We start from the raw sequence: 27,743 nt of genomic DNA on the forward strand, positions 1-27,743 counted from the left end.
TGTACATATTATGAGTAAGAATGAAATCATTTGCTTCAGTGCAAGTATTGATTTCACAATAAAAAAAACTGCTCTTGTAAGTTAACTAGGAACTCTTCCATCTTGTAAACCACCAGAGCTGTGCTCTTGTTTTACAACCTTTGAACCATAATCATTAATCATCAATCTCATTAATTGTGAAATGAAATGTAATAGGACAAATTTAACCACGTCCACTTCCAAATTTCAGGAATGACTAAATATGAAAATCAGAAACCATCTCTTCAGTAGGGATGTGTATTGAATAAAATACAGTGAACTGAATTTTTTAAACTGTAAAAGAACTTATTACATGTACACAGTCCTAAGTATTTAAAATACCTACATTTAGAAGTCTCTTTTTTAAAAGCCGATTTCAAATGACCCAGCAAGAGCTAGTCATGGCACATTGTATGTTATGGGTAAAATCTTGGAGGCATATAGACTTATTAACACATTTACTGATTCCAGAGAAAGAAAATTGTCCAGGTGAGGCAAGAGTCTAGAAGAACAGCAGCGTTGCAAATAATTCTCTGTGCTTAGCAACCAAAGCTGTCGGAGACTTGGAATATAGGTTTGAAGAGCCAATGGTTGACCAATTACTCTTGATTCTCCCAGAACACAGCAGTTTGTGCCTTTTGATTGGATGCTCCATTAGCAGTGAAGTGCACAGGAGCTCTATCCCTACCATTCCTTACATAACCTTTAAAAGGCTGTCATGCTTTCATCAACAGCTTTATTTTAAACCTTATCCACACTTGGTGGCTACATTATTGGATACCTCCTGTACCTAATAAAGTGGCTACTGAGTATGTTCATAGTTTTCTGTTGCTGAAGCACATTCACTTCAAGGTTTGACCTGTTGTGTGTTCAGAGATGCTCTGGGGTTATTTGTGACTTCCTGTCAGCTTCAACCAGTCTGGCCATTCTCCTCTGACATTATCAAGGCAGTTTCTCCCACAGAACTGCTGCTTAATGGATTTTTTTTTGCACCATTGTTTGTAAACTCACAAGACTGTTACATGTGGAGAAAATCCCAGCAGTTTCTAAGATCCTCATACCAGCCCACCTGGCATGGACAATGATTTCACAGTCAAAGTCACCTGATCACATTTCTTCCCCATTCTGATTTTTGGTCTGAACAACAAATGAACCTGAATAAACTCTTCTTGGGCTTTAAGCTGTGTACAGGTAAACCCAAGAAGAGTTTTTGTCATATACACTGGGAAAGCACCAGATCCTTTTTCAACAAATCAACCTCTACCATTATTTGCATGCTTTCATGCATGGAGTTGCTGCCATATGATTAGCTCTTTAGATATTTGCATTAATGAGCTGGTGTACCTAAGGAAGTAGCTACTGAGTGTATACTACAATACAATAAAACTGATAATCCAGGTCTTCAGCACATAAGTCCTGCTCAGTTTCTATATCAAACTATCAAAACTTCTATCAGTCACATCTTGACTTTTTTTAAACACTAATGAATAAGATGCTAATTTGTCTAATCCCTCTTTTAACTTAATTCAAAGTAATTCTTGAGCCCTAGTCGTTAATTTAAATGGCAACCTTCAGATTTTCTCAATGTACATTACTTCCTCCATCAGTATACAGTGTCTGGAATTAGTTCCGTTTACAAAATGCAATGCAATAGCTCACCTCAGCTATTCTGCCAGAATTACCCACGTTTGTAGCATCTACCACCGTGAACAAGGGCTTCACTTACCTGCACAATCCCTTCCAATTTGTACACAATCCACTCTTTCTTCACTGGCTCTAAATCCTGGAACTCCCTACTCATCAGGATTGTGCAGTTCAAGAATGCCCATCATCTCCTTTGTGAGATATCTCACAGATGGGCAGTTAATCTGGTCTTGTTGGTGATGCTCAGATCCTGCAAAATGAATAAGTGAAAAATAAATACAATTGCCCTTGCCTCTGGAATTCTGCTATTTGGTCCAAAGTTGTAGTAAGAACTTGAATAATGCACCTGGAAGTATTCAAATTGAGCTTCAGTGAACATATTTTGGTGAATAAATGGTAGAGCAACTTTGATGACTACCATTAGTGTAAATAGGTAATTAGGATTGGACCTGCTCTACTGTTTGTGTACAGGACGTGTCTGGGACAGATGGATGCCAGTATTGTAAGTATATTGGAACCTGGCCAGATCACAGCAGTTCTAGTCTACATTACACTCCTTCCAAAGCCCTCCAGATGTCATGTTAAATGCTCATCATACTTAAGCTAATTAGATTTTTAAGTAACATGCCCATGGCATTACCTCCTTAATGTGGTTTACTTGCTGTGCAGTATCCTATCATATTCTGTACCTATACTGTTTTAGATACTTTAATCATTGAAATCTCACTTTCAGATTTTCAACATATTAGAATATACAAAGTTCAATTTTTAAGCTGTAAACTGAATTCTTCATTTTTGAATGGTCAAATCCCTTTGAAGATTTTGCCTATTTACTTAATCTATTAAAATATTGTGTAATTTAATGCTTCCAGAAGGGGAAGTAAAAGGAGAGACTTACTATCTGCTATGGTGTCATGAGAAGGGAGTGTTTGTTAGTTGAGGTGAAAGAATGAGTACAAGTTCCTTTCAGAATGACGACATGGGAGGGAATGATTTGCCCAGTGATAGAAATTACAGAGCATAACCATTGAAATGTGGAGACTGATGGATGGAAGATAAGACAAAAGCAGTGAGAGCAGAATTCTGAGAAATAAAATGGAACACAGCTGAAAAGTGTTGTCAACAATAATAGTTTACCAAGAAAAGACAACATTCTGGAAGCACAAGTGTAAAAAAAAACACTGCTAGACAAATTAAGAAAACTTAATGGTTTCCTTACAGAAGGTGTTATGAGAGAGGGCACAGTCAGGATAGTTATGCCCTCCCATCCCCTTTTCTGCAATTTAAAATATTCTTGGTTGCTAACTTCACTCAGTTCCAATAAATGGTCATCAACCTAAAAAACGAACAAGAGAAAATCTGCGGATGCTGGAAATCCAAGCAACACACAGAAAATGCTGGAGGAACTCAGCAGGCTATGCAGCTTCTAGGAAAACAGTACAATCGACGTTTCGGGCCAAAACCCATCAGCAGGACTGGAGAAAAAATGCTGAGTAGATTTAAATATTTCATCTTTCATTTAGAATTGTGAGTAGTAGGGTCCCCAACACAGATGCATAATGGCACAATTATTCACGCTGCCATTTTGGATCTTTCCCCTGTTTGTTCTGCTTCAGGCTACTCAAATCAGTTTCACCAAATTTCATTTCAATTCCAAGAACTCCAATTTTGGCTAGGAGTCTCTGAAAAAGCACTTTAACAATGCTTCATGAGTCTAACCAAAGGAGTGTTTAAATTTTAGTCAATTTGGATTAGGCTCATGAAGTATTGAGTACCAGCTGAGGTATCTGTATAAGATTTTAATATTTCTGGTTACTGAAGAGCATGAAATTAGATGAGTAGACAAATCCCATGCTACTTCATTACATTATCAGTTGTGAGCTCAGCTTTCTTATTGCTACTTCAATTTTTTTTAGCTCTGAACTCTCTAGGAGCAATAACAATATTACACACAATCACAAAATATATAAAATCAAGACTTGATACAGCAGTTTGCAAATTACCCGAGAAACTGAAATCTGTTAAAGTGTATAGAAAGCAACAACTTCATTAAATAAACTGAATATTTTGTTTGGATTAATCAGCTTCTGAACCCAAAGTTGAAATTCTACATTATATCTTTTGCCTGTAGCATGAACAATACTATCACTTCAATTTATATTTTATTTATTACAGTTTAATTGGAATGTAAAGGATAATGTTACAAACATTTACAAATATACATAGGTGCAGATGTCAACAATATACATTCTGGCTAACAACCTTTTATCTGTTTATCCATAGCTTTACCTGTTATTGTACAAAAAACATTTTAAAATCATTCCAGTATCACAAAGAGGTATGTGGTGGCTACCCAAAGCTGAGAGCCAGAGTTAAAAGTCTGAGCTTTGCTCTTTAATTACAGAACAGCAGAAAACATGTGTCTCCGTCCTATCAGTTACTTTTGTGTATGTTTGCATCTAGTCTACATGGAAAAGTTTTGAAGATAAATCAATTTTTGTAATATTAGTTCTTGACAAAGCTGTAAGTGTATACAGGCATAACTGTCCTCTGCTGAGTTTTATTACACTGGATTGTGCAGTCTAAGGGAAACAAACAATCTCAGCTAATACATTTAATACCTTGAAGCATTGTTAAAAGTTTGCAATTTACATTGCATGTTGATGAAACTTCACTTTTTCTGGACATTGGTATTAATTGGAAACAAGATGTTATAAGTTGGTAAATAGTTCCTCAGTCAATAAGGCAAAATACTGTCACTGAGCTGTCTTCAATCATTTGTCAATGAGCTGTATGATTCACTATATTATTTATATGGGATAGGATTGGCAAAATATTTTATAAAATTTTGATGTTTAAACTGTGAATGGGAAGTCCTCATTTTAGAATCTCACTAAACATGCTAGTGAATATGGAGCAAACAGATGCTCAGATGCAGACTTTCAAGCTGCCCACCATTGTTGCATTATTATTGCAACATTTCCTGTTGCTCCATATGGCGTGACAATCTTGCATTTGATCCAATTAAGTAAAAAAAAAGTTGGATTCTAGATTCCATTATGCCAATCATTTACAACACTGAAATCTGAGCAGCCATTAACCTCTTGCAGCAATGAAAACGGCAATAAGTTCAAGAACAGGTTTCTGCTTAGAAGAGCACACGTATTTTCAAAGTTCTATCCCCAGCTATGCTTCATGCATCTTGTTGGGACAATCACTAAAGTAATTTGCAGTACTTGTATTATTGAGAACTGTCTTCTGTGGTGTAATCTTCATTGGTTAAATGGCAAGTCCCACTGCCAGCCTGTAACAATTCTTCTTCACTATCTACTTCGTCATCATCCTCTTCCTCTAGATCTTGTATGGGCAGGCATGTCTTGGAGCCTTTGCAAATTTTAAGGTGTCTAGTCAAATGATACTTTGTTAAGAATGCTTTTGAACACTTTTCACAAATGAAATCCCTTCTTCCTTCATGAGAATTCAGATGTTTCTTTAAGTGGGTTGTCCTCCAGAAGAGTTTGTCACAATTTGGACACTTGATCTGTCGCTCTCTACATGGAAATGTGAAGACTAGGTTAAAATTTTTCAATAAAATTCAGTGCTTTTGAATGAATGTCATGCACAAATGTAATTCCAAAGAAATACATCTCAGTTCTAACCTGCAACAAAAGTCAAAGAAGCCTACTATCATCCAGAGCCATCTGAATTGCTGGAAGCTAATATCAACTTGCATGGGTAACTTATATTTGAATAGTATTCCTATATGTCCCCCAAGTAGCGTGGTTAGTGTATTGCTTTACAGTGCAGCAATCGGAAAATCGGTGTTCAATTCCTGCCGTAGTCTGTAGTTTGTATCTTCTTCCCATGACCATCCTCCAGGTGCTCCGGTTTCCTCCCACATCCCAAATCAAAGAAGTATGCATTAAGGTTTGGAAGTTGTAGGCATGCTATGTAGGCACTGGAAGCAAGGCAACACAGGAGGGCTGCCCCAACACATCACAAATGATGATGCAAGTGTGGCATTTCACTGTATGTTTCGATGTACATGTGACAAATAAAGCTAATATTTCAAACCTTTGCAATCTGTTGCCTTTTGATTCAACCATGCAAGATGATCCTAGGGTAACGACCTATCTTGGCTCAGAGTCAGAGGCTCTGTATCCAAGCCTCATTCTGGAGATGAGCATATAAGCTGACCTTCAAGTGCATGTTAAAGGAATATTGAATTTTAATAGCTGCTGCCTTTTGATAAGATATTAAACTGCATCTGTATACTTAATTGACAAGGAAGATCCTAAGGCGTTCTTTAAAGAAAAATAAGATAGGTCTTCCACAAATGATAACCTACTGTGTATGGGTCACCACGTGTTGACGGAGATCTTGCCTCCGCATGAACATTTTTTCACAGTAATCACACTTCAGGTTCTTCTCTCCTGTGTGGATAATCATGTGCGAGGCCAGGTGAGCCTTCTGCGTAAAGGACTTGTCACACATTTCACAGCGATAGTTTTTCTGACCTGGTAAAAAGGTAAATTATTTAAATTTGTTCAGACACTTCATTGCAGTACATGTATTTTCATTGTTATCCATTTATATTCAGTTTTAAGGGAAGTATTCTTATTTGGATGCTGAAACATTTTTCCATTGTGTGGTTGATTAAGACTTAACTAATCCATTCATCTGGCTGGTCTTTGCTTCCAAGCTTAAACTCAACCTGATCTACCACCTAGTATTGGTCTGGTTCAGTTTGTACATTGACACCAACCTTGCTGAATTATAGTGAGACCTACTTTACCAGGACCTTAAATATAATTTTCTTTAGTGCTTAAGCACCTGAATACCCTTTACCATCCCGGTTAGTGAAACTTCCAGCCTTTCTAACCCCACTCACCACTATAATTCATCTATTCTTTTGACATTTTATTTCTTGTACATTTCTTCCACTGCTGAGTCCTGGTTTCTGCAATGTCCTCCCTATAACTGTCTCATCTCCTTTGTGACCCTCATCAAAAATACTTGTTTTATCAGATGAATTTTAGTTACCATTTTTAATATCTCCATGTTGCACTCGACATTATTGCATTTGTAAAATTTATGTCTTAGAATATTTTCAGTGTTAAAATGCACAATGTTAAACCAAGTTATTGTGCCTTATATTTTTCAGAACCTAGAATATCAACAATAAATTGCACAGTAGTTCTGTAGCTATCTATATAACTGTGGTAAGCATATTTGGTGATTATGATGTTAGTTCAGAGGGAAATGGTGGTCAAAGCATTAGAACCATGTCTCATCCTTTATTAATAGTAAAGAACCTTTTAAATTCCATTTGAGCCATCAAAATAGGTAACTGCACAGCAACACCAACAATGCATTTTTGTAGTGTCAGCACAGATTGTGTGCTCAAATCAATCACATATTTTGAGTCTTTTTTTCTATGAATTGTTAAGAGGAGTTGTGGTTCTTTTTTTAATATTAGCTCAATATTATACTATACATGATTTTGACAGTGTAGTTTTTTTGTTTGTACTTTAATTGAAATATGTACTTAAGATAACTTCTCCTGACTTGTATCATTCTTTTAAATCAATAAAAAAATTGAAAGTGAAATCACATATATCAACTATCCGTGTTGCAATATCACATTACGGAGAACTCCAGAAAGATGCAGTTATGTCAAACTTGTAACTGTGCAAATGGTTTCGATAGCTAGTATTCATTTCCAACATCTGACAGCTGATTTCTATTCCCAATATGGAGCAGAATTTTACATCTAGACACAAAAAAGTAATTTAGTTCCCAGCTGAAAATGCTGGACAGAAATGAATATTGTCTTTAAAAAATGCTCAATGACATCTTCCCAGATTTTACTAAGCACACAGAAAATGCTAAGAAAAAAAAATCCCTAACAAGCTGTAGAGCCCAAAGAAAAATTTAGTAAATAGCTCAGTTGCAAATAGGTAACATACCCGTGTGGATTTTGAGATGGGTTCGCAGGTTGCTGGGATCACTGAAAGCCTTGCTGCAGAATTCACATTTGTGTGGCTTCATCCCCATGTGCCCCATCATATGAACATTCAGTTTGGTAGAGGAGGTAAAAGCTCTTGGGCAGATGGAGCATTTCCACTTCCTCTCCCGATTCTGTCCATGGCTGCTTAGATGCAACTTCAGTTCACTATACGTCCCATAAGCCTTCCCACAATGACACATATGCACATCCGGATGCTCAGGAACCCCTTCAACAAAATAAATGTACACATTCCATTCCTTAAAGTCAGTGAATATATTTCAGAGTAGAACCATAAGTGCCTTTTGTCATCTTATGTAGGAAACAGGGAAAGCAAAGGATTTGTTGTTATAGTAATCTTAATTAAAGGTACCAATGTATCGTGGACCAGTAGCTCAAAGTTTCCTCCATAATACAATGTGGTGCTATATGATGTAATTTTGACCAGTAATTAATTTTCTTACTAAAGGTGGTCATTTGGCCCCCTCAGGTCTATGGTCAGCTCTCAGAGCAGCTGCATCAAACCCATTCCCCAATTTATTTCCCTGCAATATTTCTTTTTCCCCCTCCCTCACCATATTAACCATTACATCTGGGAGGAAGCTCGAACATTAAGGGGAAACTCACATAGACACACAAGAATGCAAGCTCCACTGAGATCACTAAAAGTAAGGACTGAACCGGGGCTGCTGGAGCTGCAAGGCAGCAGCAGTACTGGCTGGCCCATTTTCTGGTGCCTAATTTCAGTCCTCATTAGACAGACTACCTGTTCATTTTCAAAGGCATGTGTATTCTGCATTTACAGGGAAATATTTGTGAAATGGGAAACTTTATTTGCACAGTAGATATATATAACATTAAAAATTATCCTACTTCAGATAAGTTTCCCAGCTTTTGTATGTATTAAATCAGAGAATAATTTATGATAGACAAACAAGAAAAAATATGCAAATTGAAGAAAAATTTTAAAAATACATTAAAGTATTTAAAAAACTTGCAGGACATATCACATTCTTCCTAATTTTAATCTCTAGTTTAATAACTTAAAATTGGATTCTTAAATTTCAGTGTATTCAGGTAGTTGACCTGTTACCCATAAAACAATGAGCATTAGCAATTGTTATTATATACTGAATGTTTTGATTTTCTTTACGTTTACTGTGATCAACAGGGTGAATGCAGTGCCAGTAAGTTTTCATTTCAGATGTTCTAAAACAAACACCTAACTCCCAGACCACTTGAACACAGGATAGCCAGGTAGATAGGGCAGCTCCCAGAGATGTTCCAGCTTTGTTTAAGAATGTGAATTATCATTGTCGTTATTTAACTGTATCATGAAACTTAAATTTGTGACGGGAGTGAACAGAGGTTAAACAGCCATAAAAATGTTAAAATCGTTTTGTCAAAATACCCAAAATAATTGACAAATATAAATCTAACTCAAAGGAAAAGGAAGTCTCACCCAGTTGCCTTGAGTAATCCCTACTGTAGTAAAAGAGTAGCTCATGGTCAGGGGGAATCTCCCTGGATGTACAGAAATAAATCTTCCCATTATGAGGATAAGCCACCAAATTTTGCTCCTCACGAGTCCTAAAAGACATGCAGTAACTAATGATAATGTTTCAATGTTTACACCCACAATACATTTATACATTATATCACTGAATAGTTTTAATTTTTTTGATAGTCTTCCCATTTTTGTAAACCGTTATTCTGAACATACAAATGGGTAATTTTTCCATATCATTTTCTGATATCAGAAACAATTTTAATAGAAAAACAAGAATATTCAAGCACTGGAGTTTAACTCAAGGCTGCCATAGCCTAGCCAGTGTATTATCCTTTGAGCGTGACGCAGCTCACATCCTTACAATCCGTATGCCTGGCTCAAATTAACTCACCTGGCTCTGTGCACAAACATCATCCAGTTACAGATGCTCTCATCTGCTGTGACTATTTGGAATTCCAGAACATAATTGCGAAATATCTGGATTAAAAAACAAATAAATGGCAGAGCATGCAGGACCTTTTCAATGGACTGTGCAGTGACAAATTAGACTGTGCAAGGACAAATTAGACTTTAACAAAATCTTACCCAAGTGTAGCAAAAAAATGAGATTCAGATTCAGAACAATCAAGTATAATACATAAACTTAACTATATTACTACATTTATCAGAGGATACAGCACCATATAAAAACTCAGAACTTTGTGCACATTCATTCAGCTCATCTATTTAATCATTGTTGACAAGTCAAAATCGCATTAAAATCACTGATCTGTCCACCCAATCACAGTCCCTGTGTGACCATTTGAGATAGCACTTATATGTCAATGCTTCTGACTTCAGTTACAATCTTGCTTTATGCAGGTTTGTTCCCTTGACCTTTATAGTACATGTATCCATATCCTCTGAGACTAGGATTAGCCTTTTAGCTATTTTCTGTTTCTCTTTTGCCTTCGTACATGCAGTACTCAAAATGCCGGTCTGAAAGGAGCCCATCTGGGCTTCATTCAAGGCTAAAAAATATAATATATTAAGGTTGTTAGATAGCTGAAAAGAAAACAGATATTGGAAATTTGAAATTAAGTTTTGTGTAAGGTTGTGAAGGAAAAGCATTTCAGGACGTATATTGTACACATTTCTCTGACATTATATGTACCTTTGAAAATTCTGGACACACTTTGCAAGTTGGACAAGGATAGAGAAGAGTTACCTGTCACCAGCCTGAAAGATGCCTCTTTGTGTTTCGCTATAGAAGCTGCTTGACCTCCTATAAGTTTCCTACATTTCCTATTTTATCTCTGACCTAAGAACTAAGCATTTTATTTACTTTGTTCATTAATGTTATGCTGTTGTTCAGAATGATTGCTTTTGACTTGACTAGCTCTCCCTGTCTTCTTGAACTCTTTTTCCTAGGTAAGTTACCTAATGGACAAGAAAAATTACACACACATATATATTGTACAAATCAAGGGCACATCCAATGACACCATTTGTTAATACTATTTTAATTATTAATCTGAAATTTGATTAGTCACATTGATTCCCAATTGATCAGTAGCTTATTTCAGACGAAAGGGTATATTGCTCTAATCTTTCAGCACCAAGCTTTTAAAATGCAATCAAGAACAAAGATTTGTTTTCGTGGTATATTTCAGTCATACTAACTTTCCAGATATTGGTGCTGCTTTTACTTGACCAGTCAGTGATTTCCATTAGGTTAATCTGCTGTCCAATCAAAGGTCCAAAACAGGTGCGTACAGGGATTGCTTCTTGACTCCACACACCTACCAAAGATCAGGTACAATGAGTCAGCTGGGACAAACAATATAAAACACATTCAGCACTCCGCAACAAACTAACCTAAACAGTTTGCTGATACAGTCTCAGTAATTTAGTCAGAGACTGTTGGAATAATCAATCAAATGGTGATTATTTTAGTGAATTGTCTGAGTATTAGAGCAAGTGCAGTGAATGGGCAAGTTGCAAATCAGTGAGTCACAGTCTAATCTCCAGGTCAAGTTCTGTGAACAGACACAGTCAGTACCCTTGGGAAATCTCAGTGATACACTGTCAATGTGCCAGGGAAATCAATTTCTCAAATTAACAGTTTGGAACTGGATTCCCTGGTGGTCGTGTCTGAGAGGAGGATGCTGCAGAAGCTACGGAGCATTATGGACAATCCCTCTCACCCCCTCCATGGCATACTGGACAAACAGAGGAAAACCTTTATTAACAGTTTGATTCTACCAAAGTGCACAACTGAATGCCACAGGAGATCCTTTCTCCCGATGACTATAAGACTCTACAATTCCTCCTCCTAAGTATATGGTTTCATTTCACATCTGTATTTTGCACAATTACTTTTTAATGCACATTTTGGTTTTTTTGTACCTCAATGTTTACATTTTGTATTTTAAGGTATATATTTCTGACTGAACAACCTTGCAACAATAATTAAAACAAAGTTTTAACTTAAAATATTTCTGTGAGTTACGCAAATTCTAGAGCCATCTTAATGAAAAAGTCTGTGTACAGGGTCAATTTCAGCGAGATTCAGTCAGTGTGATGGGCCAATCTCATTAATTCAATCAATCTGTCCTTTAAGACAACAAATGATTTTAATTAAGACAATCAGCATGATTGAACAGTATTAACAATAAAGTTTTCTGCTGGTCCTGATGGATGTTTTGAACAAAACACTTTTATAACAGGTTTGGAGTGCAAGGCCCTTCTATGACACATGACACTTTGGTCTATGATAGAACATCACTGCCAAAGGGGCTTGGACTAAGCTGGAATCAGCAAGCCAATTAAACAACTGAAGCACATTATAATTTATAATTCTAGGATAGATAAAAATATAGGATGTAGATTTATAGAACAATGAAATAACTGAAGATTAGCCAGGACTGAGAAGGATGGAAAGCAGGAGAATATATAAACCAGCTGGTATTGGTGTGGAATAATGGCTGATTTAGAGGATGTTTTATAAATTAACCAATAGATTTAACATATACTAGAGGTAGGTTAAGTGGATACATTTTTAAATGATGCTGTTAAAAGGACCAGAGTTTAATTTTCATGAAAAAGTGCAAAACTCTCAAACTAAAATAAACAACAGTGTATGAGTAAGAGAAAATCTGTAGATGCTGGAAATCCAAGCAACACCCACAAAATGCTGGAGGAACTCAGCAGGTCAGGCAGCATCTAGGAAAAGAGTACAGTTGACATTTTGGGCCAAAGGGTGTCGGCCCAAAACATCGACTGTGCTCTTTTCCTAGATGCTGCCTGGCCCACTGAGTTCCTAATAGTGTATGAATGCCATGTTATTAACATATCTACTTGCAAGACCATTACTATATCCTATACCAGCCAAAAAAATAATTTTTACCACAAAATCCCAGAAGAATCTTATTTTACAGATAATGAAACAAAACCTCCCACACACCAACATCTTCCCCAGTAATGGACTGCCTGAGGGTCAGCTGCCTTGGAATCGAGAGTCTGGCTCGGCTGTTAACTGGAGTGTCTGGAATGAAAGTCATGGCTCCATGTTCGGGACAGTCTGCGGGGTAAGCCCGATCACACAGAGTACACCCTGAAGAACAGGAAGAAGGAGAGTTACACCAAAACCACACATTCAAGCGACCCTATTAAAAGTTTTTGGATAATGCAGCCAGCTCCCAAAGCCATAGTCACAACCAACCTGTGACCTAGCAAGACAAACCAATAACAAAATCAACTTTTACCACCTTTAATATCATAATGCAGTAGTTCATGTAACATTTAACACTGCCAGCAACCCTGGTTCAATTCCTGCCACTGCTTGTAAAGGATTTGTATGTTCTCCTTGTGATTGCATGGGTTTCCTCCCACATCCCAAAAACATACTATTGTTGTGTCCCTTTCCACGCCTTCTGGCGCATCGGGTGGCAACCTTGCCATTTCTTTAGCATTTATTGTATTTTTTTTAACAAGGCTGAGCTGCTGGCTCGGCACACAATCAACTACATATGTAAAGTGTGCAAGGAGCTAGCCAGATTTGAACCCAGGACAACTCGCCTTGCTCTGGTGGGACGCCAATACACCACCAGCCAGCAGGCAGACTGCTTAGTAGGTTAATTGGTCACATGAGTGTAATTGGGCAGCATGGGCTTACTGAGCCAGAAGGGCCTGTTACTGTGCTGTATCTCTAAATAAAAATAAACAAATTGAAAATAATACTGAAACGATGGCTATCCATGAATGTATCATCAATACCATACCAGATGGGGAATATTACAGCAGATAATCAAAAACACAACCATAGAAGTTATATCTTAAAAGAAGTAGAGTTATTACAGAACTGGCATCTTGGCAACTGGATGTCAATGATGCAACAATTAATTCTGAAATAAGTAAGTGACCCCAAATCAATGGAGAAGAAAGATCTTTGAGGTTAGGTGGCTGCAGAAAATAACACAGCAAGGGACAAAATGATGATGGGATTTGTAAACAAGAGACCTAATACCAAAATTAGGTGTTGCTTCTTCAGGAGCCAGCATTGGTCTTGCAAGCACTGTGGCAATGAATGAACGGGACATAGGTAATCGACAGCAGAGTTTTCAATAACTTCAGGCTTACATTCATGTACTTCTGTCTAGGTTTTTGCTCTTGTTCTTCTGTGCATATGGTGTGCAAAAAGCACAGAGGGTACTGGGTGTTCAGTGATGTTAAGTGGTAAACAATGCACATTTTGTTCCTGCTTGCACACAATCGTTCTGCACAAATGAGCAACACACGGCAGGAGCCTGGCCATTATTTCCTTCCAAGCAGCTCCTTCTTTAAGTAGGTACTTTGCTCTCTGCATTAGCAATCGTGTGAGCAAAATGTTTTTATACTCACAGGTTCATTCTATCACACTTCAATAGTTCACAGAGCATAGCTGTCAGGAAATCTCACACTAAGGTGGAATGAGAACCTCCGGAGCGGCATGTCAGTGTACCATTTGAAGCACATTACAATTTCCATATCCATTTAATTTCACAAACAATGATGCTGACAAAAAAACTTACAGATTGTGAAAGAATCCGTGAGGTTTTCTTTATTGGAACTGGAGTCCTCTATCTGCAGAGATCCTGACACAAATGTAAGGTTTTCTGCAGACACATCAACCTGGTTGGAACTCATGGAGACATCGGTTGTAATGGTGGAAACAGAGACTGTGTCCAGTCCAAGGCTGGATCCGTGTAGAGGTACCGGCTCGAGTGAAGATAAGGAGTGAGAGGAAGGAAGAGCCACTCCTCCAGGGTTTGGGTTCAGTGTGGCAGGATGGATGGAGTCAGTCAAAGAATTCTCAGACATGTTGCTTACCCGGCCAGTCATTGGCTCCGGTTCCATGACAACTGGCAACTCCAGAGAGTTTGCATGAATTGGAATCACTGTATTCTGTCCTACTACTGCCTCTGGCTCCAAGTTATTCTGCACTGATTCCACAGTTATTGTTTCATGGCTTCTAGACCCAGAGGGCAATGTCTGTGGCTCTCCTGTGACCCCACTTATTGTCATCTCTTCACTCATTCCTTCCGCTGAGATGGGGCTGTTTACTCTGGAAACTGTTTCCATAGAGATACTGGCATCCAATGGGACCTCTGGGTTGCTGTTCTGGTGCAGATTTTGGGAACTATGAGTTCCTACTTGTCTTGAGTCAATTGAGACGATGCCAGACTCCAAACTCACTCCACCACTGGATTCATAATGATCTAGGCTAGGTGGGTTGCTGGAGACAGACAGTCCAGGGCTGCCATCTACACTGATCGCTGTGGGGTGAATGTATTGGGGAGGTGGTCGGTCAGCCAAGTAGGACAAAATACCTGCAAGAAGGATACAAATTTAAACTAGTGGGAAAGCGAAAAACATTCATTTCAGATCAATCTATGTCTTCCCCACTAAACATTTAAGAAAACAAAGTGGAATTGATAGGAACAGAATTTCTGCGTGAAAACAGAAAAGTGGAAAGTAATTTGAAATGCTTGTTATTCATGTGCCTAAGATAAGACCATAACGTACAGGAGCAGAATTAGGCCATTTGACCCATTGAGTCTGTTCCACCATTTCATCATGGCTGACCCAATTCATATCCTTTCACACCCTGACAAATCAAAAATCTATCAACCTCTGCCTTAAATATACATAAAGACTTGGCCTCCACAGCAGCCTGTAGCAAAGAATTCCACAGATTCACTACTCTCCGGTTAAAGAAATTCCTCCGCACCTCCATTCTAAAAGGATGCCCCTATATTCTGAGGCTGTGACCTCTGGTCTTAGACACTCCCACCAGAGTAAACATAGTCTCCACATCCACTCTATCAAGGCCTTTCACCATTTGATAGGTCTCAATGAGGTCACCCCTCATTCTTCTTGCGAATACAGGCCCAGAGCCATCAGTTCCTCTTTAAATGACAAGCCAGTCTATTCTGGAATTATTTTCATGAACCTCCTTTAAACCCTCTCCAGTTTCAGTAAATCCTTTCTAAGATAAGTGGCCCACACCTGCTCACAATACTCCAAGTGAAGCCTCACCAGTGCTTTATAAAGTTTCAACATTACACCATTGCTTTTATATTTGCCTTCCTCACCGCAAACTCAACCTGAAAATGAACCTTTAGGGAATCCTGCACAAGTCCCTTTGTGCCTCTGCATTTTGTATTTTCTCTACATTTAGAAAATAGTCACCCTTTTCATTTCTTCTCCCAAAGTACATGACCATACACATCCCTATATTGTATTCCATCTACCCATTCTCCAAACTGTCCAAGTCCTTCTGTAGCTTCTCTACTTCCTCAAAACTACCAGTCCCTCCGCCTATCTTCATTTCATCTGAAAATTTTGCAACAAAACCATCAATTTCATCATCCATATCACTGACATATAATGTAAAAAGAATCGGTCTCAATACAGACCCCTGTGGAACACCACTAGTCATCGGCAGCCAGTCAGAAAAGGCTCCCTTTATTCCCACACTTTGTCTCCTGCCAATAAGCCACTACTTTATCCATGCTAGAATCTTTTCTGTAATACCATGGGCTCGTAGCTTGCTAAGCAGCCTCATATGTGGCACCTCATCAAAGGCCTTCTGAAAATCCAAGTACCCAACATCAACCAGTTCTCCTTTGTCTATCCTGCTCATCATTTCTTCAAAGAATTCCAACAGATTTGTCAGGCAAGATTTTCTCTTGAGGAAATCATGCTGACTACAGCCTATTTTATAATGTGCCTCTAAGTTTCCAGAGACTTCATCCTTAGTAATTAACTCCAACACTTCCAAACCACTGAGCTCAAACTAACTGGCCTATAGTTCTCTTTCCTCTGCCTTTCTCCCTCTTGAAGAGTGGAGTAATATTTGCAAATTTCCAGTCTTCCGAATCATTCCAGTATCTATTGATTCTTGAAAGATCTTTACTAATGCCGCCAATCTCTTCAGCTGCCCTCTTTCAGAATTCTAGTATACACACCATCTGGTCCAGGTGACTTATCTCCCTTCAGACCTTTCAGTTTCCCAAGAACCTTCCCTCTAGTTATGGTAACTTCACATACTTCATGCCCCCTGACACTTGGAACTTTCCCCACACTGCTAGTGTCTTCCACCATGAAGACTGATGCAAAATAGTTATTCAGGTCGTCCGCCATTTCATTGTCCCTCATTACTACCTCTCCAGCATTGTTTCCAGTGGTCTGGTATCCACTCTCGCCTCTCGTTTACATTTTATGTATCTGAAGACACTTCTGGTATCTTTAATATTACTGGCTAGCTTACCTTCTTAATAACTTCCATCTTTACCTTCTTAATACCATTTTTAGTTGCTTTCTGTTGGTTTTTAAAAGCTTCCCAATCCTCTAACTTCCCACTAATTTTTGCTCCATTAAATACCCTCTCTTTGGTATTATGTTAGCCATGGTGGTGTCATCTTTCCTTTAGAATATTTTTTCCTCTTTAGGATGTATATAACCTGTGCCTTCCAGGTTGTTTCCAGAAATTCCAGCCATTGCTGCTCTGCTGCCTTCCCTGCCAGTGTTCTTTTCCAATCAATTCTGGCCAACCTAGCTGTCATGCCTCTGTAATTCCCTTTACTCCACCGTAACACTGATATATCTGAATTTTGCTTTTTCTTCTCAAAATTCAGAGTGAATTAAATCATATTATGATCATTTGCCCCTTTTACCTTAAACTCTCTAATCCTGGTTCATCCCAATCCAGAATATCTGATCCTCTGCTGGGCTCCATGACGAGTTACTCCAAAAAGCCACCTCATAGGCACTCTAGATACTCCCCCTCCTGTAATCCAGCACCAACCTGATTTTCCCTATCCACCTGCATAATGAAGTCCCCTTTTTGTGAGTTTTTCTGTAGAGTACTTAAAGATCAAATATATTGGAGAAAGTAATATCTCAATAAAACCCAGTAACTCATCTTGCTGGAGCCTTCAATGTTCTCATGGGCCTGAAACAGGTCATACCTGCCAGAGCTATTACAATGAATAACTGTACAAGAATGTTCATGAGATACAGGAGTAGCTGGACTGCTTGTTCCAGAGCTCTTAGACGAGGAGTCAAAGGAAATAGTAATAAATAATTTCAACATTAACAGACAGGGTGGTGCTATTACAAAATCATATGAAATAACTAGTTAAGACCATTTTGCAATTATCAAATTTGTTGCCATCTGCTAAAAGGGAAGAAACTTCAAAACAGAGCAACACAAAATGCATAGAAGGTAGCACAAGGAGATGGAGAGATGGAGACATTTCTTAATGTTGAAACTATTTATTACTATTTCCTTTGACTCCTCGTCTAAGAGCTCTGGAACAAGCAGTCCAGCTACTCCTGTGTCTCATGAACATTCTTGTACAGTTATTCATTGTAATAGCTCTGGCAGGTATGACCTGTTTCAGACCCATGAGAACATTGAAGGCTCCAGCAAGATGAGTTACTGGGTTTTATTGAGATATTACTTTCTCCAATATATTTGATTTTTAAGTACTCTACAGAAAACTTACAAAAGGGGGACTTCAACACAGCGAGAAACAGCACAATGAAATGAAAGGAATGTGAAAGTGGCAGCATGGAAAGGGGAAAGAGATGTGAAAGTAATTGTAAAAGTGAAATGAAAATGTGAAACACAACACTGAAATATGGATGGATAACAAAGCAGTTGTAAATATATATGAAGAGCACACACCAGTGATAAACAATAATATACGGAAGTGTGGCAGATGTTGAGAGTTAGCAGTGCACCTGAAAGGACAGGGCTAACGGACAACAGGCATGGAGAACTGTATTGAGCATATCAGTCACTGGAACACAGTCTAACCTTGACAGCTTGTCAAAATGAGAAGTAATCTTAAGCTAAATGCTTCCCTTTTGCAGTTAGGTCTTCACTTACCCGGTAAAATATGCCGGAAGTAGCTGTTCTCCAAGTGTGGATAAGGAGGTGGTGGTAAAGTATAATTCCGGTCTGGAATGCTGCACATTACTCCACGTTCTCCAATGCTCATCGGAAGCATTAACGACAAGGCGGATGGGAGAGTGCCCAAGGAAGGACTAAGGTTTGGTATTGCCACTGGCATTCCTATAATTGAAAGACCAAGAAATTAATTAAAACAAGCAAATGTGATTTAAACACTTAATGTGGTGCGTAACATAACTAAATGTCACGCCTGAGCAAGAGTAAGCTAATTATAAATACAGGGCAGCATGCACTGCCTTCAAAGGACCTGATGCAGAGTTCTGATCAAAATCATCGACAATTCCTTTCCTACCACAAATGGCTATCACAATCTGTAATAATTTTTCTCTGACTGCTGTGATACCCCACAATAAAGGAGATGACATCATGCCATTGATTCAAATGAGAATGGAACCCCAGAAATAGTTCCAAAGTACCGGGGGAAATCACTGAATCTTATAAAACGCATTTGGGATGTTCAGTTTCAAATTAATGATCCAGATCATAATTCTGGAGGACATGATGACACTGAAATTATTCAGAAGCCATAGATCCTAGTTAGAATATATTCTCTTCACATATGCCTGACCTAAGAAGCATCTAAGCAAGCAACTGAATCACCAAACATAACATGTGTAAATGAGACTGTAAGGTAGAACATGGTAGGCTGAAGTATCTGTTTCTGTGCTGTACAATTCTATGATTCAGTGATCTGCTAAGTAATTACAGCATTTTCTGTTCAGTTTCTAGATCCTTCCTTCTGTTTCCTTTAACATGGTTTAACTCTTATATCTCAATCCACACCTATTGGTCACGGGGTTAAATGGGGAGCATTCAAAGCTTAAAAATTTGAGAGAACCTGAGACCTCCTTAAATCCCTTAACCTACACTCAAGGACAGGTGAAATTCCTGTACCGAGTTAATAATCTTCAATCCAATCCAGTCTTGGGTAAGAGGCAAAGACGCTCTAGTGGGTGATTTGCTAATTCAGCTTTGACAGTGCTTGCGGTTCTCAGTTTCTCAATGCATTATGAAAACAGTGGCCTTGTCTTTGTTCTCTCAGCACCACCATGAAACTTACTTGGAACTGTTATGAATCATGACACAGGATTTTAACAACTGGATCAGAGACTTTTCATAAACCCGGTGATTATCAAATTTGTAATAGAGATACACATTCCAGAGTCTGACTGTAAATGAATTGGTCAGCAGAGGGGCACTTTGTGTTTTAGTATCAAATTAAATAACTAAATGGATTAATGTAGTTCTTTTGGCTCTACTAGCTTCTCATGTTCAAAGAGCCTGAGGATCAAATCTACACTGGACCTCTGGAATTTACACTGGACACTCAAATAAGGCCTGACACAAATTAAGGACAGATAATTGACTGCACAGTTGCAATTCTGCAAACTGGCTTAAGACTAGTTAATCATGTTGGCTCAAAAAGACATAAACTAAGTTAAGGAAATAGCATTACGATCCTACAATGATGCAAACTACCCACAAAATCCCAATTCCAGAATTGAAATGGAAGGAAAGAGGCTGAGAGGAGCCAAACTTGTTTACTTAATGGCTTTAATTAGTAAGATTATCATACAAAAAAAATAAGTGGCAATGCAAGGGAAGAAACGACGCCTGGTATTCATTAGTTCACTGAACATCACGGGGGACAGACTGACTGCTGTCCAACAGATGGGAGAAAATATTTGCCATTACTCTGAATTATCCCAAGTTTAGACCAGCATTTCTTACCTGGAGTTGGGAGAGAGTTGTGAGTGGGTGAACTCATGCCCAGGTGACTTGTGGTTACGGGCAAGTTGCTGCTAACAGAAGAAGCACTCAGTTGATCCATGCCCACAGGACTCAGGTTGATGTCATTCATGCTGAAAAATTCAGAATGAACATGTGACTGGTGACCACAGTCTAAAATGAACCACATTCCTTCTCTGACACTTCCTCTCCATCAAATTACCCAGGAAGCAGTACTTAGATACACCTGATGAAGAAAACAAGGCACTTACAGTATCTTTTCCTACTAACTTGGTCCCAACTTCTCCATTCAGCCATAAAGAAGGCAAGACAGCAGCTATATTTCATTAGGAGTTTGAAGAGATTTAGTATGTCACCAAAACCACTCGCAAATTTCCAGATGTACTGTGGAGAGTATAATAATTGACAGCATGGGGGGGGGACAGGGAGTGCAGGGGATGGAAGTAAGCTGCAGAGCTGTAAAATTAGCCAGCTCCATCATGGGTACTAGCCTTCAAGCTTCAAGGAGTGGTGCCTCAGAAAGGCAGCGTCCATCATTAAGGATCCCCACCACCCAGCTCGTGCCCTCTTCTCATTGTTATAATCAGGAAGGAGGTATAGAAGCCTGATGGCACACACTCAGCGATAAGGAACAGCTTTTTCCTTTTTGCAGTTCAATTTCTAAATGGACATTGAACCCATGAACATTACCTCATTTTTTTTCTATTTTTGCATTTCTTATTTAGCTTTTATATATATATATACACACACACACACACATACACACACACACACTTACATATACACACACAATTGCTGTAATTCAATTTTTTTTCTGTATTTACCATGTCTAGTATTGCTGCCACAAAGTTATCAAATTTCACGACATATGCTGGTGATATTGAATTGGATTTTGATTCTGATTCTTCTAAGTAAATTAGATTAACCTACATTTGTAACGAGATGTTTTGCCAACTATAATTTTTGCACAACAACTGCATCCACATCATAGATCAGGATGAAACCAGTTTTCTACTTCTACAGTGTATTTCTGCATCCATTTGCTGAGTATTAAATTCCAGAAAATGCATCCTCTTTTTGAATTGTATTGATTCTAATTCAGTGCTTTTAATACTCCTTTGTCCAAAAACAGGGTCAAATGAGCTAAATGCACAAAAATTGTTCCATGTCCATTTCCCATAGCTTTAAATAATATCCCTTTCAACCCCTGTGATTTAGCTTTGTGATTTAGCATATTCACTCAATGAATTATCAATAAAAATATCAAATAGAAAATTCAGCAGAGTACACACTTTGAGAAGGTAAAAAATAAGTTTTCTCTGATGCCAAAATAAAAACAGGGATATACCTGAATAAATCTTTCTTACTCTGTCCCAAAAGGTTTTCACAGTTGAATCATCCATCTGTTCCCAATGCAGAAAGCAGAAAAATATCAGCTATTATAACAAATAAGCAGAAATCATAGTTATAACTGTGTGGATATCAATGCGCATAACCCAGTCCAGTGCAATGCAAATACATCCCCTCTATTTCTGCCCACACTATCCCCACATAATCACACCCATGGCAAATACAAGTCAAACACAGATCCAACAAGGGTACTCTTCTGCAAAATGTAGCAATGCACTTTACAAAGCAGTTTTAAGCAAAAATTGATTGTGAATATGACTAGGACAGATAACCATATAAAGTGCCTATAGAAAGTATTCAACCTCCCTCCCCCCAGAAGTTTTCATGTTTTACAACATTGAATCACAGTGGATTTGACTTTTTTGACACTGATCAACAGAAAAAGATTCTTTCGTGTCAAAATGAAAACAGAACTCTACAAAGTGATCAAGTTAGTTAGTACAAAGTTAATATAAAACACAAAATAATTGATTGCATAAGTACTCAACCTTTAATATGACACACCAAATCATCACTAGTGCAGCCAATTAGTTTTAGAACCCAGCTAATTAGTTAAACAAAGATACGTTTTCAGAGACCAGTGTGCAGTCAAGGTGTTTCAATTGATTGCAGTAAAAATACACCTGTATCTGGAAGGTCCAATTGCTGGTGAGTCAGTATCCTAGCAAAAACTATACCATGAAGACAAGAGAACACTCCAAGTAACTCTGTAAAAAGATCATTGAAAAGCACAAGTCAAGAGATGGATACAGGAACATTTCCAGGTAACTTAAATGGAGTACATTTAAGTCAATCACCAATAAATGGAAAGAATATGCTACAGCTATAAATCTGCCTAGAGCAGGCCATCCTCAAAAACAGTGACTGAGCAAGAAGGGGACCAGTGAGGGAGGCCACCAAGAGACCTATGACAACTAGGGAGGAGTTACAAGCTTTAGTGGCTGAGATGGGAGAGACTGCGCATACAACAACAGTTGTCTGGGTGCTTCACCAGTCACAGCTTTATGGGAGAGTGGCAAAGAGAAAGCCACTGTTGAAAAAAATCTCACATGAAATCTTGGTCAGAGTTTGCCAGAAGGCATGTGGAAGACTCTGAAGTCAGCTGGAAGAATGTTCTCAGGTCTGATAAAACCAAACTTGAGCATTTTGGCCATCAGACTAAACACCATGTTTGGCATAAGCCAAACACTGCACATCATCAAAAACACACGATCCCTTCTGTGAAGTATGGTGATGGCTGCATCATGCTGGGAAGTTTCCCTGGAAGGCATGTGAAGATAGAGGGTGAAATGAATGCAGCAAAATACAAGGAAATTCTGATGCAGACTGTAAGACAACTGCAACTTGGATATTTGTTTCCCAGCAAGATAATGACCTCAAGCATAAAGCCAAAGCTACATAGCAATGTCTTAAAAACAACAAAATTAATGTTCTGGAGTGGCCAAGTCAAGAGTCCAGACCTCAATCCAATTGAGAATTTGTGGCTGGAATTGAAAAGGGCTGTTCACTCACAATCCTCATGCAACCTGACAGAGCTTGAGCAGTTTCATAAAGAAGGGGGGGGGGGGGGGAAATTGCAGTGTCCAGATGTGCAAAGCTTACTGCTGATGGTGCATCTACTATACAGTGACTTATGCAATCAATCATTTTGTGGTTATATATTTGTAATTAATTTAGATCACTTTGTAGAGACCTGTGTTCACTTTGACACAAAGTCTTTTTCTGTCGATCAGTGTCAAAAAAAGCCAAATTAAATCCACTGTGAATCAATGTTGTAAAACAACAAAACATGAAAACTTTCAATGGGGGGGGGGGTGAATACTTTGTAAAGGCACTCTACTTGGTCAAAGAGCTATATTTTAAGAAGTGAGAGGAAAAGAGAAGAGAGGTGTAAAAGGAAATACTAGACTTTATTGCTTTGCCAGATGAAGGCAAAACCACTGACCAAGGAGTGATTAAATTCAATGGAGATCAAGAGGTGAAAATGCAGGTATCTAAAATCTGAAGCTTACAAAGCTAGGGAAGGCTTGAAAACACGGATGAGAATTTTAAAATGAAGATTGCAATGTGGATCAGTGATCACTAGAGATAGTGGGTGAAAGGGCCTTATTATGGGTTGAAATATGGGTGGCTAAGCTTTAGTTAATCTCAAGTGCATGGAGGGTAGAATGAAGGAGGCTGCTCAGAAGTGCACAGCAATAGTCATGTCTGGCAAGGGCATGGATGGAGATTTCAAAATCAGCTGAAATGAGATGAGTCACATAATGTCACACAAGTGTAAGTAGTCAGTCTTCACTGATGCAATAGATTAAATTCACATCTAAGTTAAACTTGGAAAATAGTCAGATGCTGTTCATTACAATTACCAGTCCGTAAGAACAGAGCTCGTGACAGGGATGAAACGCAATGGCTCCATTCTTCCCAATTCTTAGAGAAAATGCTCTTCCACTACTAGATGTCAGATAAGCAGCATGACAATTTAGAGACTGTGGTGGGGTCATGAGAGGTGACAACAAGGTATAGAGCAGGGTGCTGTCAGCACACATATGGGAACCTGGGTTTTTGAATGATTTTGACACATAGGAGAGCTAAGAATGAGTCCTTGGATAACAGCAGAGATAACAGTGCATGAAGACTGCCTTCTGCACTGAAGAGAACAGGAATACAGCATTTACCTCTGGCCAGTAACAACATTCAAGAGTTAATAACTGATCTGTGACCTAACACCAGATACTTCCATTTCTTTAAATGATTGTTTTGTCTATAATATTTCACTCATATGTATAAAATTAACAGATGATCAAGTAGAAGATAGCTCATTTTCAGAAGATGTTTCTGAATTCTCATCACAAATGGAGTGCAGAAATCTTTTCCAACTTCACTCTTGAAGGCTTACAGTATCACTTTATTCCTTAGCCCTAGACTTTCCCACCTGATCTTGGCAGGAGAGAGAAGAATGGGACTTGGTGGATCCAGTACCAACTAGATGTACCCATTCCAAAGCTTGCAAAAATTTAGCCTGTTGAAGCTCAGCAAGTATACAAATAATATTATACAAAATAACCACTACTTAGCACATACTGAGCAGATTAAACCAAGAAATTCATTCAGTCTGGCAATCCACATTATATTAGGGCTATATTGTGGCTTTTCAGACTGCAGATCACAGCAATCAACAAATGTATACCCGCACAAAAAAAATCAAACTCAGCCAATGATAATCTTACTAAAAGAGGTTCAGAAGGTGCTCAGTCCATTCAGACTCTGCAGAGATGGCACAGAACATACACAGAGCAAACACGGTTTGAGTTTGGTGGCCACATATGTACATCGTAGAAAGTCAGTATAGTCACAAGCTCGTGGAGAATCAGTGCCAACACGAACAGAGCCTGTTCAAGATCTGAACCGTCCATGCAGGTTCATTGTCGTTGAGGTCCATTTGGGTACAATCCATGCAGTGTTGGTGTAGGCTCCAGTCAGTACAGATTCAGTGTTCCTATTGTTTATGCAGAGTTTGAATACAGCCTATGTTTAGCTGGTGTGGACACAGGCCATGCAGTTTTGGCATAGATACAGTATGAGCTGAGTTCATGCCAAGTCAATATTCACAAAGTCCATATAGTCACAATGTACTGAGTCAATGCAGACAGTGTAAAAATAGTCCACGCAGAGGCATTACAGGTATAGCCATAGAATCAGTTTATAATACGCTCAGAGCCAGTGTAGAGACACTGTAGAGTCGGTATAAGCTGTATAGCATCAGTGTGGACATCATTTATACAAATTTGATGAAAACACATCTGATGCTATCAGTAGTTACAATTGGTGCCGTATTTGTGAACTGTCCATACGGAATTATGCAGATACAGCCAGTGCAGAGTTGTTGTAGTCCATACCGAATCACTGTGAAGAGCATCAAAGGTCAGTAGACATTGGCCGAGCAGTTTGTGTAGAAACAGCCCCTACAGACAGTACCACACGGCTCACACAGATTGTGCAAGTACAGCCCGTGCGGACTTGATGTAAATAAAGTTCGCGGAGAGAACGTAGGCCTAGGCTATACAGTTGATAGAAATACATCCCTCGCAGAGTCAACCGAACTACCACAGACTATGCTGTTAGAGTTGGCACAAGCTGCGCAGGGTCGGAAGAAACATAGTCCTTGCAGAGCTGTAAATAAAGTGAAAGCACAGCCCTTCCTGACTCGTGCACATAAAGGCCTTGCAAAGAGTTCGTGCAAAGTCAACGTGGACACAACTTGCAGTCAGTGTAAACTTGGCCTTGCAGAGTGAGTTGCTGCAGCATCGATCGTGCAGCGTATCAGTGCAACACAGCCCATGCTAGGAGTCGATGTCAACATAGGCCTGAAAGAGTTGCTGCAGGCACAGCCAGTGCAGAATCGGTGCATTTGCGCTGCCGTAAGAGACACCCGCGCTCTAGCAGCCCGTGAGTGTGGAGCCGTTGCTCGGGACTGGTGTGGTGCCGAGTTTGTGGTCAGTGTACGCGGTGCCGTGAATCCCAGTCCCCGGCCTGTTACACTGCAACATCTGAGGGGGAATGCCGTGGGAGCGGCCGGTTGCAACGGGGTAGGGTGGCGGGCGGGCGGGTCGGCGGTGCCGCTCGGGCCGCGCGGCCGGCCTCCGAGTGCCGCTCGCGCTCCGCCGCTCGCCGCCCTTTGTTGTTCCCAGCGAACGTTTGTCACTGACCTGTCAGCGCGCGCGGCTCGTGTCCACCGCCGGCCAACGGCGCCCGGCTGCGCATGCGCCATTACCGCCAGCAACCGGCGCCCCCCACTGCTCCCTTCTGGCCACGGCAGAGGCTGCGGTCCTTTCACGGTGGAGGGACTGGGGCAACGCCCGTGAGATACCCTACCCCACGGCTGGAGACAGTGAAAGGAAGGGAAACGTATTACTGCACAGTAAGCTGCAATAAAAAGAAGAGGTTGTTGAATTGTTAGAATTGCCCGAAACCATATAAACACTCAGCAAGTCAGGCAGCATCTGCAGAAAGAGAAGAACGGAGTCTCGGGTAGCTGTCCTCTTTTTTGGTTCTGATTGGTTTGATTTCTCTTATCACAGTTGCTGTCTAACTTGCTGACTAATTGCAGCATTCCCTGTTTTTTATTTCACACTTTTAACATCTGAGGCTTTTTTTTTTGCTTTTTATTGGAGAGCTTGTTTTATTCACATCCCAGATACTTGCAAAGTGCCCTGCTTTGAAGTAGCTTTGGATTGTGGTCAGGCAAGGGCATCAGACAAGTCATTTTCTACCACAGTAGGATTCTATCAATAGTACCACGCCTGACTTAGAATCAAAATCAGGCTTTTATTGCTGAAATTTGTTGTTAAGTGGCAGCAGTACTGTGCAAGATAGTACAAATAGAGTTTGGAGTTCAATTCCGGCATCCTCTGTAAGCAAGTGTGTACGTTGTTTCCAAGTGCGTGTGGGTTTCCTCCCACAGTCCAAAGACATACCAGCTAGTGGGTTAATTGGTCATTGTAAATTGTCCCCTGATTAGGCTAGGGTTAAATCAATGGGTTGTTGGGTAGCATGACTCATTGAGCTGGAAGAGCCTATTCTGCACTGTATTTCTAAATAAATAAATAAATAAATAAATAGACCAAACATCAGAATGGGTAAGAAATATGATCCAAATAACTTTGGCCGTGAAATAATTGTTGGTGCCAGACAGGGTGGTTTGAGTATCTCAGAAACTACTGATTTGGGATATTCACACACAACAGTATCTAGAGTTTACAAAGACTGGTGCAAAAAACAACAAAAAAGCCCAGTCAGTGGCTGTTTTGTGGGTGAAAACACCTTGTTAATGAGAGAGGTCAAAGGAGAATGGCCAGACTGGTTCAAAGTAAATTTATTATCAAAACACATAATGTATATGTCAT

General features: G+C 39.3%; 1 protein-coding gene across 7 annotated transcripts; it reads right to left on the reverse strand.

Moving 5' to 3' along the window:
- Positions 1–125: 125 nt before the first annotated feature.
- prdm4 (PR domain containing 4) lies at positions 126–26,623 on the reverse strand. 7 transcript variants are annotated; one of them, XM_059978122.1, is made up of 13 exons: positions 25,068–26,475; positions 22,464–22,547; positions 21,779–21,833; positions 20,413–20,543; positions 18,598–18,783; positions 14,231–15,028; positions 12,625–12,774; positions 10,842–10,960; positions 9,571–9,656; positions 9,132–9,259; positions 7,632–7,898; positions 6,011–6,179; positions 4,507–5,213 (listed from the first exon to the last, which is right to left on the reverse strand). In XM_059978122.1, the coding sequence occupies exons 4-13, from the start codon at positions 20,540–20,542 to the stop codon at positions 4,904–4,906; spliced, it is 2,343 nt and encodes a 780-aa protein (XP_059834105.1). In that variant the 5' UTR covers position 20,543; positions 21,779–21,833; positions 22,464–22,547; positions 25,068–26,475; the 3' UTR covers positions 4,507–4,903. The 7 variants fall into 7 exon arrangements, with proteins under 7 accessions (XP_059834106.1, XP_059834105.1, XP_059834104.1 ...); XM_059978121.1 differs by having other exon boundaries at positions 21,779–21,866; XM_059978123.1 differs by lacking the exons at positions 4,507–5,213; positions 22,464–22,547; positions 25,068–26,475 and adding exons at positions 126–1,912; positions 26,547–26,623.
- Positions 26,624–27,743: the final 1,120 nt, after the last annotated feature.

The sequence above is a fragment of the Hypanus sabinus genome, chromosome 8 (genome assembly GCF_030144855.1).
Source record: "Hypanus sabinus isolate sHypSab1 chromosome 8, sHypSab1.hap1, whole genome shotgun sequence".
In the NCBI taxonomy this organism is placed as follows: domain Eukaryota; kingdom Metazoa; phylum Chordata; class Chondrichthyes; order Myliobatiformes; family Dasyatidae; genus Hypanus; species Hypanus sabinus.

Bases quoted from the DNA above. Each gene is read 5' to 3' on its own strand.
- prdm4 (XM_059978117.1), bottom strand. From the start codon at position 20,542: ATGAATGACATCAACCTGAGTCCTGTGGGCATGGATCAACTGAGTGCT. The intron at 18,784-20,412 runs GTAAGAAATGCT...TTTCAATTATAG, and splicing joins CAACTCTCTCCCAACTCCAG to GAATGCCAGTGGCAATACCA. The intron at 5,214-6,010 runs GTAGGTTATCAT...ATTTCCATGTAG, and splicing joins CACGTGGTGACCCATACACA to AGAGCGACAGATCAAGTGTC.